This window comes from Pyrus communis, chromosome 3, assembly GCF_041283825.1.
Source record: "Pyrus communis isolate YQ-2024b chromosome 3, ASM4128382v1, whole genome shotgun sequence".
NCBI classification, from domain to species: Eukaryota; Viridiplantae; Streptophyta; class Magnoliopsida; order Rosales; family Rosaceae; genus Pyrus; species Pyrus communis.
In genome coordinates, this window is record NC_142567.1 from 24,725,291 (window position 1) to 24,739,754 (window position 14,464).

The following is a 14,464-nucleotide window of genomic DNA, read 5'->3' on the forward strand; positions in this document are numbered from 1 at the left end:
CTCTTTGCTGCAGAAAATTGGAATTCAGATAATTTTGCACGCAAATCAAGTTTTGAGTTCTTTCTGCTCATGGCTTGCAACAGATGAATCAATCAAGCCGGTAAAGGGAAGTGGTCGGGAAAACGAAGCCGATAAGGGGAGCGGCATTGAAACGTGACTTCACTCCAATCCTTTGTTGACGGCATCAAAGATGAAGCCTCGTTCCTATTGCCGCACTTAGGCTCGTTTACTAATCTGTAATCAGAATGGGAGGAATTGAATTAAGTAGAAAGCAAGCGTCGAGAGAATCTAAAAGGGAGAGATTCTGGAAAGGAAGACCGGAAGTTTAAGGGCGAAAAATTAAGAGGGTAAGAGAGACTAGAGTAATGAAAATCAAGTGGTTGTATGGCAGTCAGATTTAGAGTAACGAAAATAATAATCTTAAGTCTCCTATGCCTCTTATTAGTTGCAACTGCGTCAGATACAAGCATAAACAATTCTCACTCAAGTTGAATTTATGTTTATCAAACCATTCGAAACGAATTGCGACACAAATAAAAAATCGTTGTTTCGAAAAACTAAAGGCCAAATTAGCAAAACTGAAAAATACTAGCCGCATCTCAAAACCTCTCGCCGAAACGGAAGAATACCGCACCTGTGCCAGAGTTATGATCGACGGCATACTCAGCTCTTACTAAACCTAACTTGACGCCAACGCCATATGCTGACCCGTGACCCAATCGCCTGTATACCTCTGTAGGGTTACCTTTGACTTCCTTGGAGGTTCCTAGATCATTTCCGTGCTCTGCAAATGCATATACATGTGTACCTTTCACAGGTATCCGTAGTTCAGCAGCAAGCTGGGGATAACAATGGGAAAAGAAATCAGCTAATCATATATCGTAATTTTTGTGTATGGGGAAAGTCTTTCACTGCCTATGACATCATATTGAGGACCGAGTTAAATGTTCAAAAGTAGTTCCCACCTCAAGGATGTTTCTAGCTGCGCCTATCTCGCCCATGTTGTAACCCCTGACAGAATATGGACCGCCAAGGGTAAATGCATCATAACTTGGAAGGTCTCCTATACAGCCACCATAGTGTCCGTGAAGTACAAGCACGGGTGGTGGTGGTTTACCAGCACCTTCCTCGACTTCCTTCAGCTGGAAAAATCTTGTTAATGTTAGCTGGTGACGGTTGAAGAAGGGAAAGTTGCTGCCAACACCAATGCCTTGGTCAACCTGCAATTTTATACGAAAAAGTATGCAAGTTAACAGGGTCTCTAGAACATGTTACACGGACAGGTAAATAGAAAAACAACAATACTAGATAAATCTAAAACAAAATTCATGAGAACGGCTTTCCCTTTAAAACATTTTTTTCTTTCCCCACTTGTTCTAAAAGCTATACAGTACAAGATATGAGGTTACCTGAAACACATTCCTCTGACCAACTATAGCTCCATTCACAAACTTGGTGTTATCACGGGTGATATTTGATTGTAAAAATGCCAGGCGGTCAATGCCTGTACCGCTGAGAGTTGTTGGAGGTCCATCTTCACTGACTCCTCCACTTGGCAATACTCTTTGGCCATTAGAACAGACATGACTGCGTTCATCACGTGTAGTTATCTCTTCCATTACAAGTCCATAGGTGAATTTGCTCTGACGGGTGAAATTCTGGTAGGCATAGGCTATCAGGTTAGGTAATCATAACAACGTTAAAAATAAAAATGACAAGTACCTCTGTTGAATAAATCATAACGGACTACATCAAACATTAAGAAAAACGATGAAAATCACCTCTGTTATATTAGCCTTAACTCCAGCTCGATCAACCCAAATAGGGGGAACTTCATCAGCCCCTGGCCCACCAGTAAAGACTGGACTTAGTTTTCGGCTGTTGAAGCAGCTTACACGGAGAGTACGATTGCGGGGATTGTACACGCCATCCAGATATGGATGCACATACTCAAGCTTAAAAGAAAGATCATCCTGAGAGATAAACCACAGAAAAAACATGATACCAGAATTTATGCAAAGGTATTAAACCATCAGTTAACTTAGATGCAGGAATGGGTATACTCTTGGTAAGGCAAGATTACCTGAGGATTCAAGAAGTTGCTGGTGGTTATTGATCCCAGAATAGACCTATTCAGGCCACCGAGATTCCGATGCTCAAATGTAACAGTTCCACCAGGCTCTAGTGAAGCCTATACATACAACATACAATACAATACAATCAGAATTACAAAATTGAAACCTCCAGAATCTTCATGATTGATTAGCAGAGCAAAGAGATCACTTTACACCTACCAGAGTCGGATAACCTCCACGTCCAGGAACAATGTTCCATTCCGTGTTAAGTTCAGCTGTCTTCTGTTCTAGTTCTTTTAGCTTTATTTCAACAATTATCCCTCCTTCGTTCTTCTCATCAGGCCGTGGGTTCACTTCAATGTTTGAAAACAAAGCTAGGGAATTTATGTTCCTCAGAGCTTGTTTCCCTGCTTCTATGTTAAAAACATAACCCGGTCGAAGCTAACATTCACCAAAGAGTTCAACGAGTCAATAAATCACCCCATTGCAAATTGGAAAAATACATATGACTACAGAAACAGGCTAATCTGATAGCTAATCATGTAAACGAATATGCAATTCAACAAACAACCAAAAACCGATTAAATATATAAGTAATACATTTCGTTTAAGGGATAGTATAAGTACCTGCCTGGGCAATTCCCTCTTCACCACGGGGATCTGAGTGTTCCCTTCCACGATATTCCCGAGCTTATCCTGGAACTGAATAAGCAGCTGGGTGATATCCCCTTCCACAACCTCACAAACCACCTCCTTGGTATTTAAATTCCCAAAATTCACAACTTGTGCACAAGCATACCCTTCATCCTGATACCACTTCTGAACCCGGTCTCGAATCTTCTGCAACAGCCTCGCACTCACCTTCCCTTGTTCTCTCAACATCAGCAGCACCTCCCTCTGCACAGGCGCCGGCAACAAACAAGGCCTCGCCCTATCAATCCTTCTCTTGTAATCCTTCTCCTGGTTCCGAAAATACTCGAGCTTTTCCTTATCGGTCATGTCCGGGTCCATTTCGATGGGCTTCGACTGCGCCATCAGACCCACATTGATGCACCGGAACTTGTCCGCTGACTGCCATGTGCTCTCTGTGAACGATATTGTAACGCCTAGAGTCCCATCTGGGTTGGTCTTCCCTTCCAAATCGACCTTCTCGAACATCCCGCAGTTGGCTAAGGTTTCCAGCTCCTTCTGCAACTGGGCTTTGGTGTAAACGCCGCCGGGTCTCAGGGATACCATTTCGAAGAACGAGTCTTCGGTGCCGACGGTGCTCCACCGCCGCCGATCGAAGAACAAAATCTCGGAGACCTTGTATTTCTTGAACCCACTGAGCTTGTTGAGCTGGACAACAATGTTGGCCGGTAACCCATGCGAGTCCCACTCTTGGGACTGAGGCTCATCCGCAATGGCCGTCTGTGACCCAAACAGCAGCCTCTTCAAAAGCCCACCAAACCCATCTTCGCCGCCGCCGAACCCATCTCCCCCTCCACCTCCGCCTCCAAACCCACCTCCGCCACCGCCGGAACTTCCGTTCCCGGCAAAAGATCGCAAATTTAAGATGAGGGTGACGGTGGAGGCGGCTGCGAGAGCTTTGGAGAGGGTTTTGAGGGGGGTGGAGGAAGGTTTAGGGTTTTGGGAGAGGGGCGAGGGGGTACTGGAGGACAGGTGACATTTAGTGACTGGTCGACGGCTGTTAGAAGCGGCGGCGGATGTGATGGGCGGGGAAAGGGTGCGGGCGGAGGAGGGGAGGGCCGTAGGCTTGGGGTTGAGGTAGGCGGAGGAGGGCGCCGCTGCGAACATTGTGTTGGGGGTGCAGCAGCGGAAGAATGTCGAGAAGAGATAAGGCCCCTTTCTAATGAGAAGAGGGGTTTATTGGGTTTGGACTTTTGGGTGCGTTTGGTGTGTCTTCAGACTAAAATAAGTGGGACTCCCTCGAGACCCTCCAAGGTTCCCTAAAGCAGGCTAATCTAATCCCAAGCTTTTGCTTGGTATTAAGGGGGACTAGAAAGCCGGCATCCAATCCCCAAGTTTTGCTCACTGACATCCAGTCCTCGCTTCTTCTGCAGCGCCGTTAACAGGGCGTCGCGGTGTTTGCACGAGCTGGGTGATACCCGAGGGTGACGAAACCATTTTAAACATGCATACAAATAAAATATATGCAATTAGAATGATTATACCAAAGCAGGAACGTGTTCAGAGCATGCTACTACTAAGAATAATATGGAAGGATTACTAGGAAAAGATATGAACAAGGAAATGATACCTACACTGAGAAGACTCGAGGATATCAACGTTGAAGTGCCCTGACGCCGGGATCATGTACATCGATTCTAACTCCTGAAAGGGCGCAAAAACAGAAAGGTGAGTGGACCAAAGTTGTTACACCCCACCCCCTAATTATATGTATAATTTCGTAATTTTCCCAAAAGTTTAATGGAATTATCAATTTAGTCCCTAGTTCTTTACTCAATCAGAATCTAAAAGTGGGATTTTTCTTCGCCATCAAGCTGCCACGTGGCAGCACCCTAACTATCCCCACTTCTCTATTTCTTTCCCCTACCCCGAGACCTCATTTTCAACTCTCTCTCTCTGCACTCTCTCTCATTCTCTCAAAACCCTCTCATTTTCTCACCCCTCAATCCATACACACTCGAGCATCCACACCCTCCCTGATGTTAACGACATCATCATCACCCCGTCATGTCTCTCTCTCGTCACTCTGAGGCACTGTGAAACCCAGGAAACACTCCGACGAGATTCTTCGTCTTTCGAGTTAGGTAAGCCTCGGGATTCCCTATCTCTATTTTAGGTTGATGTTTGAGTTTGATTGTTGAGAGATATACTCATTGTTGGCAAGGTTTAACATGAGATCGGCTTGGGGAAGCAAAGCCCAGCTCCGGCGAGCCCGTGGGTGTCGAAAGGAATCACGGCCATTCTTGGCCGTTTCACGGCAAAACTCAGGTAACTCTTTCTTCCCCTCGAACTTACCAATGTTTCAATACCTAGATTGGAGTCTAGGGATGTGTGTAACAATAGGTCGGAGTTGGGGAAGCTCCGGCGTTGCTCCTCCTTCGAACTCAGGGCCTTTGGGCATTCACCCAAGCCCAAACCCTTTCGCCAGGCTTTTCAAGACCCTCGGGCCTTAAGCCCGTTATAGACCCAGCCCAAAACCCTTATCCTTTTTGTTTTTATTTATTTATCCTAAAAACCTAAAGGCCCTTTGGGATATTTCTTCTAAAAACCCAAGCCTTTAAAGGTTTAAGGCCCTCGTGCCGTTTCACCTTAGGCCATTGGCTTTTGGGGCCAGGCCCTAAGCCCACTTCCCTAAACCCATTTCCCTAAACCCAAGGCCCAAACCGTATGGCCCAAACCGAACCCTAATCCTAACCCTAAACCAGCCCGACCCAGTTTGACCAAACCGGTTGACCTGTTGACTTTGACCTGGACTTGTTGACTTTTCGGTCAATGCTGACCTTTGACCGTTGACTTTTTGGGTTTTCGTTCGGGACCACTCCTAGGCTAATTTCGATGTCCTGAACCCATTTCCGATGTCCATTTCCCTAAATTAATTCGTTTGAGCAGAGTTTGACTAAATATACCCTTTATATGCATAGATGTAATTCATAGCGGCGATTCCGTTATTCATTTTTGGTACGGCTTTGCACCAACGGTGTATGGTGAGTGGACCCTTTCTAAAATGCATGTTTTAATAATAGAAATGCATGCATGAAAAACATGATTTAATGATTATGTTTTATGAGATAACATGCTTATTGAGGCTAGTTTGAATTATTACTATTTTTCCTATAACCTGTGTTCTTTATAGAATATCTGATGGATGACAATATAATATTTAGAACACGTTTAAAACACCTCTTTATAGTATAGATGATGGTTGACTTTATACTATGAAGTTGCCTTTCAACTAAATGTATGTTCAATGGTTTTGTACTTACCTAGTGGTCCCTATTCCCCTACGGGGCGAGGGATAGATTCTGTCCTGGGTGACGATTACGGTGTTGGCATAGGGCTTGAAGGGTTTTTCTTTGGCAATTGGCACAGAGACGGGGAACTGGCATGAGTCTTGGAAGGATATTGGACATTCACTAGTGATTATGATATATATGAGTTATGATTTGAAACATTCCACGACATGCTAGGTTTCAGAAGACCTTTTTCATAAAACCTGGGGGTTAGTATGTTGATAACTGTTTTATTATATATATATATATATATATATATATATATCAACTTGGTCCACTCATGTCATGCATTATCTTAATATTCAATTGCTAGGTTTTAAAGATATTCTCATATTTTCAACTTTAAAAATCAATAAAAAATAGTTTTAGGAAAAAAAATTCAATGGAAAAAGAAAAAGAAAAAAGGAGGGGTAAAAATGTTACGATCGGTACTTTTCGTCCTATTGTCTTTGAAGGGAGTTCTAGTAGTCTCGCGATCATATAGAATTACGATCGCTAGCTAACTTCAAACTATCATATTCATGTTCATGTTCTCTTACCATAACTTCAAACTATCATATTCATGTTCTTCAAAATATATTTTCCCATGCTAAATCTATTATAATTAATATTTAAGCAATTGAAATTAAGGATTTAAAACCTAAATTTAAAGATATTTTCATATTTTCAACTTTAAAAATCAATAAAAAAATAGTTTTAGGAAAAAAAATTCAATGGAAAAGAAATTCAATGGAAAAAGAAAAAGAAAAAAAGGAGGGGTAAAAATGTTACGATCGGTACTTTTCTTCCTATTGTCCTTGAAGGGAGTTGCTAGTAAGCTTGCGATCATATACAAGTACGATCGCTAGCTAACTAGCAATTTAACTCACATAATGTCGCTAATTTCATACCGATACCCCTCTTTTCAATTTTTTTATTTTTTTTATTTCTCTTACAATAACTACAAACTATCATATTCATGTTCTTCAAAATATATTTTCCCATGCTAAATCTACTATAATTAATATTTAAACAATTGAAATTAACGATTTAAAATCTAAATTTAAAGATATTCTCATATTTTCAACTTTAAAAATCAATAAAAATAGTTTTAGGAAAAAAAATTCAATGGAAAAAGAAAAAGAAAAAAAGGCGGGGGGGGGGGTAAAAATGTTACGATCCGTACTTTTCTTCCTATCGTCCTTGAAGAGAGTTGCTAGTAAGCTAGCAATCATATTGAAGTACAGTCGCTAGCTAACTAGCAATTTAACTCACAAAATGTCGCTAATTTCATACCGATCCCCCTCTTTTCAATTTTTTTAATTTTTTTTATTTCTCTTACCATAACTACAAACTATCATATTCATGTTCATCAAAATATATTTTCCCATGCTAAATCTATTATAATTAATATTTAAACAATTGAAATTAAGGATTTAAAACCTCAATTTAAAGATATTCTCATATTTTCAACTTTAAAAATCAATAAAAAAATAGTTTTAGGAAAAAAAAATTCAATGGAAAAAGAAAAAGGAAAAAAGGAGGGGTAAAAATGTTACGATCGGTACTTTCCTTCCTATTGGCCTTCAAGGGCGTTGCTAGTAATCTAGCGATCATATATGAGTACGATCGCTACCTACTAGCAATTTGACTCACATAACGTCGCTACTTTCATACCGATCCCCCGCTTTTCAATTTTTTTCTTTCTCTTATTGATTCAATGGAAAAGAAATTCAATGGAAAAAGAAAAAGGAAAAAAGGAGGGCTAAAAATGTTACGATCGGTACTTCCCTTCCTATTGGCCTTCAAGAGCGTTGCTAGTAATCTAGCGATCATATATAAATACGATCGGTAACTAACTAGCAATTTGACTCACATAATGTCGCTAACTTCATACCAATCCCCCTCTTTTCAATTTTTTTTTTCTCTTACCATAACTTCAAACTATCATATTCATGTTCTTCAAAATATATTTTCCCATGCTAAATCTATTATAATTAATATTTAAACAATTGAAATTAAGGATTTAAAACCTAAATTTAAAGATATTCTCATATTTTCAACTTTAAAAATCAATAAAAAAATAGTTTTAGGAAAAAAAATTCAATGGAAAAGAAATTCAATGGAAAAAGAAAAAGGAAAAAAGGAGGGGTAAAAATGTTACGATCGGTACATTCCTTCCTATTGGCCTTCAAGGGCGTGGCTAGTAGTCCAGAGATCATATACCAGTGCGATCGCTAGCTAACTAGCAATTTGTTTCACATAACGTCACTACTTTCATACCGATCCCCCTCTTTTCAATTTTTTTATTTCTCTTATTGATTCAATGGAAAAGAAATTCAATGGAAAAAGAAAAAGGAAAAAAGGAGGGCTAAAAATGTTACGATCGATACTTTCCTCACTATTGGCCTTCAAGGGCGTTGCTAGTAATCTAGCGATCATATACAAATCCGATCGCTAGCTAACTAGCAATTTGACTCACATAATGTCGCTAACTTCATACCGATCGCACTCTTTTCAATTTTTTTTTCTCTTACCATAACTTCAAACTATCATATTCATGTTCTTCAAAATATATTTTCCCATGCTAAATCTATTATAATTAATATTTAAACAATTGAAATTAAGGATTTAAAACCTAAATTTAAAGATATTCTCATATTTTCACCTTTAAAAATCAATAAAAAAATAGTTTTAGGAAAAAAAATTAAATGGAAAAGAAATTCAATGGAAAAAGAAAAAGGAAAAAAGGAGGGGTAAAAATGTTACGATCGGTACTTTCCTTCCTATTGGCCTTCAAGGGCGTTGCTAGTACTCGAGCGATCATATAATAGGACGATCGCTAGCTGACTAGCAATTTGTCTCATATAACGTCCTTACTTCCATACCGATCCCCCTCTTTTCAATTGTTTTATTTCTCTTATTGATTCAATGGAAAAAGAAAAAGGAAAAAAGGAGGGCTAAAAATGTTACGATCGGTACTTTCCTTACTATTGGCCTTCAAGGGCGTTGCTAGTAATCTAGCGATCATATACAAATACGATCGCTAGAAAACTAGCAATTTGACTCACATAATGTCGCTAACTTCATACCGATCGCACTCTTTTCAATTTTTTTTTCTCTTACCATAACTTCAAACTATCATATTCATGTTCTTCAAAATATATTTTCCCATGCTAAATCTATTATAATTAATATTTAAACAATTGAAATTAAGGATTTAAAACCTAAATTTAAAGATATTCTCATATTTTCACCTTTAAAAATCAATAAAAAAATAGTTTTAGGAAAAAAAATTAAATGGAAAAGAAATTCAATGGAAAAAGAAAAAGGAAAAAAGGAGGGGTAAAAATGTTACGATCGGTACTTTCCTTCCTATTGGCCTTCAAGGGCGTTGCTAGTACTCGAGCGATCATATAATAGGACGATCGCTAGCTGACTAGCAATTTGTCTCATATAACGTCCTTACTTCCATACCGATCCCCCTCTTTTCAATTGTTTTATTTCTCTTATTGATTCAATGGAAAAAGAAAAAGGAAAAAAGGAGGGCTAAAAATGTTACGATCGGTACTTTCCTTACTATTGGCCTTCAAGGGCGTTGCTAGTAATCTAGCGATCATATACAAATACGATCGCTAGAAAACTAGCAATTTGACTCACATAATGTCGCTAACTTCATACCGATCGCACTCTTTTCAATTTTTTTTTCTCTTACCATAACTTCAAACTATCATATTCATGTTCTTCAAAATATATTTTCCCATGCTAAATCTATTATAATTAATATTTAAACAATTGAAATTAAGGATTTAAAACCTAAATTTAAAGATATTCTCATATTTTCACCTTTAAAAATCAATAAAAAAATAGTTTTAGGAAAAAAAATTAAATGGAAAAAGAAAAAGGAAAAAAGGAGGGGTAAAAATGTTACGATCGGTACTTTCCTTCCTATTGGCCTTCAAGGGCGTTGCTAGTACTCGAGCGATCATATAATAGGACGATCGCTAGCTGACTAGCAATTTGTCTCATATAACGTCCTTACTTCCATACCGATCCCCCTCTTTTCAATTGTTTTATTTCTCTTATTGATTCAATGGAAAAAGAAAAAGGAAAAAAGGAGGGCTAAAAATGTTACGATCGGTACTTTCCTTACTATTGGCCTTCAAGGGCGTTGCTAGTACTCTAGCGATCATATACAAATACGATCGCTAGAAAACTAGCAATTTGACTCACATAATGTCGCTAACTTCATACCGATCGCACTCTTTTCAATTTTTTTTTCTCTTACCATAACTTCAAACTATCATATTCATGTTCTTCAAAATATATTTTCCCATGCTAAATCTATTATAATTAATATTTAAACAATTGAAATTAAGGATTTAAAACCTAAATTTAAAGATATTCTCATATTTTCACCTTTAAAAATCAATAAAAAAATAGTTTTAGGAAAAAAAATTAAATGGAAAAGAAATTCAATGGAAAAAGAAAAAGGAAAAAAGGAGGGGTAAAAATGTTACGATCGGTACTTTCCTTCCTATTGGCCTTCAAGGGCGTTGCTAGTACTCGAGCGATCATATAATAGGACGATCGCTAGCTGACTAGCAATTTGTCTCATATAACGTCCTTACTTCCATACCGATCCCCCTCTTTTCAATTGTTTTATTTCTCTTATTGATTCAATGGAAAAAGAAAAAGGAAAAAAGGAGGGCTAAAAATGTTACGATCGGTACTTTCCTTACTATTGGCCTTCAAGGGCGTTGCTAGTAATCTAGCGATCATATACAAATACGATCGCTAGCAAACTAGCAATTTGACTCACATAATGTCGCTAACTTCATACCGATCGCACTCTTTTCAATTTTTTTTCTCTTACCATAACTTCAAACTATCATATTCATGTTCTTCAAAATATATTTTCCCATGCTAAATCTATTATAATTAATATTTAAACAATTGAAATTAAGGATTTAAAACCTAAATTTAAAGATATTCTCATATTTTCACCTTTAAAAATCAATAAAAAAATAGTTTTAGGAAAAAAAATTAAATGGAAAAGAAATTCAATGGAAAAAGAAAAAGGAAAAAAGGAGGGGTAAAAATGTTACGATCGGTACTTTCCTTCCTATTGGCCTTCAAGGGCGTTGCTAGTACTCGAGCGATCATATAATAGGACGATCGCTAGCTGACTACCAATTTGTCTCATATAACGTCCTTACTTCCATACCGATCCCCCTCTTTTCAATTGTTTTATTTCTTTTATTGATTCAATGGAAAAAGAAAAAGGAAAAAAGGAGGGCTAAAAATGTTACGATCGGTACTTTCCTTACTATTGGCCTTCAAGGGCGTTGCTAGTAATCTAGCGATCATGTATACATACGATCGCTAGCTAACTAGCAATTTGACTCGCATAATGTCGCTAACTTCATACCGATCCCCCTCTTTTCAATTTTTTTTTTCTCTTACCATAACTTCAAACTATCATATTCATGTTCTTCAAAATATATTTTCCCATGCTAAATCTATTATAATTAAGATTTAAACATTTGAAATTAACGATTTAAAACCTAAATTTAAAGATATTCTCATATTTTCCACTTTACAAATCAATAAAAAAATAGTTTTAGGAAAAAAAATTCAATGGAAAAAGAAAAAGGAAAAAAGGAGGGGTAAAAATGTTACGATCGGTACTTTCCTTCCTATTGGCCTTCAAGGGCGTTGCTAGTACTCCAGCGATCATATAATACGACGATCGCTAGCCGACTAGCAATTTTTCACCCATAACGTCGTTACTTTCATACCGATCCCGCTCTTTTCAATTTTTTTATTTCTCTTATTGATTCAATGGAAAAGAAATTCAATGGAAAAAGAAAAAGGAAAAAAGGAGGGCTAAAAATGTTACGATCGGTACTTTCCTTCCTATTGGCCTTCAAGGTCGTTGCTAGTAATCTAGCGATCATATATAAATACGATCGCTAGCTAACTAGCAATTTGACTCCCATAATGTCGCTAACTTCATACCGATCCCCCTCTTTTCAATTTTTTTTTCTCTTACCATAACTTCAAACTATCATATTCATGTTCTTCAAAATATATTTTCCCATGCTAAATCTATTATAATTAATAATTAAACATTTGAAATTAAGGATTTAAAACCTAAATTTAAAGATATTCTCATATTTTCAACTTTAAAAATCAATAAAAAAATAGTTTTAGGAAAAAAAATTCAATGGAAAAGAAATTCAATGGAAAAAGAAAAAGGAAAAAAGGAGGGGTAAAAATGCTACGATCGGTACTTTCCTTCCTAGTGGCCTTCAAGGGCGTTGCTAGTACTCCAGCAATCATATAATACGACGATCGCTAGCCGACTAGCAATTTTTCTCACATAACGTCGCTACTTTCATACCGATCCCGCTCTTTTCAATTTTTTTATTTCTCTTATTGATTCAATGGAAAAGAAATTCAATGGAAAAAGAAAAAGGAAAAAAGGAGGGCTAAAAATGTTACGATCGGTACTTTCCTTCCTATTGGCCTTCAAGGGCGTTGCTAGTAGTCCAGCGATCATATACCAGTACGATCGCTAGCTAACTAGCAATTTGTCTCACATAACGTCACTACTTTCATACGGATCCCCCTCTTTTCAATTTTTTTATTTCTCTTATTGATTCAATGGAAAAGAAATTCAATGGAAAAAGAAAAAGGAAAAAAGGAGGGCTAAAAATGTTACGATCGGTACTTTACTTCCTATTGGCCTTCAAGGGCGTTGCTAGTAATCTAGCGATCATATATAAATACGATCGCTAGCTACCTAGCAATTTGACTCACATGATGTCGCTAACTTCATACCGATCCCCCTCTTTTCAATTTTTTTTTCTCTTACCATAACTTCAAACTATCATATTCATGTTCTTCAAAATATATTTTCCCATGCTAAATCTATTATAATTAATAATTAAACATTTGAAATTAAGGATTTAAAACCTAAATTTGAAGATATTCTCATATTTTCAACTTTAAAAATCAATAAAAAAATAGTTTTAGGAAAAAAAATTCAATGGAAAAGAAATTCAATGGAAAAAGAAAAAGGAAAAAAGGAGGGGTAAAAATGTTACGATCGGTACTTTCCTTCCTAGTGGCCTTCAAGGGCGTTGCTAGTACTCCAGCAATCATATAATACGACGATCGCTAGCCGACTAGCAATTTTTCTCACATAACGTCGCTACTTTCATACCGATCCCGCTCTTTTCAATTTTTTTATTTCTCTTATTGATTCAATGGAAAAGAAATTCAATGGAAAAAGAAAAAGGAAAAAAGGAGGGCTAAAAATGTTACGATCGGTACTTTCCTTCCTATTGGCCTTCAAGGGCGTTGCTAGCAATCTAGCGACCATGTACACATACGATCGCTAGCTAACTAGCAATTTGACTCACGTAATGTCGGTAACTTCATACCGATCCTCCTCTTTTCAATTTCTTTTTCTCTTACCATAACTTCAAACTATCATATTCATGTTCTTCAAAATATATTTTCCCATGCTAAATCTATTATAATTAATATTTAAACATTTGAAATTAACGATTTAAAACCTAAATTTAAAGATATTCTCATATTTTCAACTTTAAAAATCAATAAAAAAATAGTTTTAGGAAAAAAAATTCAATGGAAAAAGAAAAAGGAAAAAAGGAGGGGTAAAAATGTTACGATCGGTACTTTCCTTCCTATTGGCCTTCAAGGGCGTTGCTAGTAATCTAGCGATCATATATAAATACGATCGCTAGCTAACTAGCAATTTGACTCACATGATGTCGCTAACTTCATACCGATCCCTCTCTTTTCAATTTTTTTTTCTCTTACCATAACTTCAAACTATCATATTCATGTTCTTCAAAATATATTTTCCCATGCTAAATCTATTATAATTAATAATTAAACATTTGAAATTAAGGATTTAAAACCTAAATTTGAAGATATTCTCATATTTTCAACTTTAAAAATCAATAAAAATATAGTTTTAGGAAAAAAAATTCAATGGAAAAGAAATTCAATGGAAAAAGAAAAAGGAAAAAAGGAGGGGTAAAAATGTTACGATCGGTACTTTCCTTCCTAGTGGCCTTCAAGGGCGTTGCTAGTACTCCAGCAATCATATAATACGACGATCGCTAGCCGACTCGCAATTTTTCTCACATAACGTCGCTACTTTCATACCGATCCCGCTCTTTTCAATTTTTTTATTTCTCTTATTGATTCAATGGAAAAGAAATTCAATGGAAAAAGAAAAAGGAAAAAAGGAGGGCTAAAAATGTTACGATCGGTACTTTCCTTCCTATTGGCCTTCAAGGGCGTTGCTAGCAATCTAGCGACCATGTACACATACGATCGCTAGCTACCTAGCAATTTGACTCACGTAATGTCGGTAACTTCATACCGATC

The 14,464-nt window shown here is 37.2% G+C and overlaps 1 protein-coding gene across 1 annotated transcript; it reads right to left on the minus strand.

Annotated features, from left to right (window-relative positions):
- Window positions 1-415: 415 nt before the first annotated feature.
- On the minus strand, window positions 416-4,036 carry LOC137715196 (protein TOC75-3, chloroplastic). Its single transcript, XM_068454437.2, has 7 exons — window positions 2,703-4,036; window positions 2,295-2,516; window positions 2,084-2,191; window positions 1,782-1,973; window positions 1,410-1,658; window positions 966-1,220; window positions 416-839 (listed from the first exon to the last, which is right to left on the minus strand). Exons 1-7 carry the CDS (start codon window positions 3,870-3,872, stop codon window positions 600-602), a joined length of 2,436 nt encoding a protein of 811 aa, XP_068310538.2. The 5' UTR covers window positions 3,873-4,036; the 3' UTR covers window positions 416-599.
- Between the last annotated feature and the right edge of the window lie 10,428 nt (window positions 4,037-14,464).

What these genes read in the sequence shown, in the direction of transcription:
- LOC137715196 (XM_068454437.2), bottom strand. Translation starts at nt 3,872, where the DNA reads ATGTTCGCAGCGGCGCCCTCCTCCGCCTACCTCAACCCCAAGCCTACG. An exon ending in AGAGGGAATTGCCCAGGCAG is followed by an intron (nt 2,517 to 2,702) that starts GTACTTATACTA and finishes GGTGAATGTTAG; the next exon opens with CTTCGACCGGGTTATGTTTT. An exon ending in GTCAGAGGAATGTGTTTCAG is followed by an intron (nt 1,221 to 1,409) that starts GTAACCTCATAT and finishes ATAAAATTGCAG; the next exon opens with GTTGACCAAGGCATTGGTGT.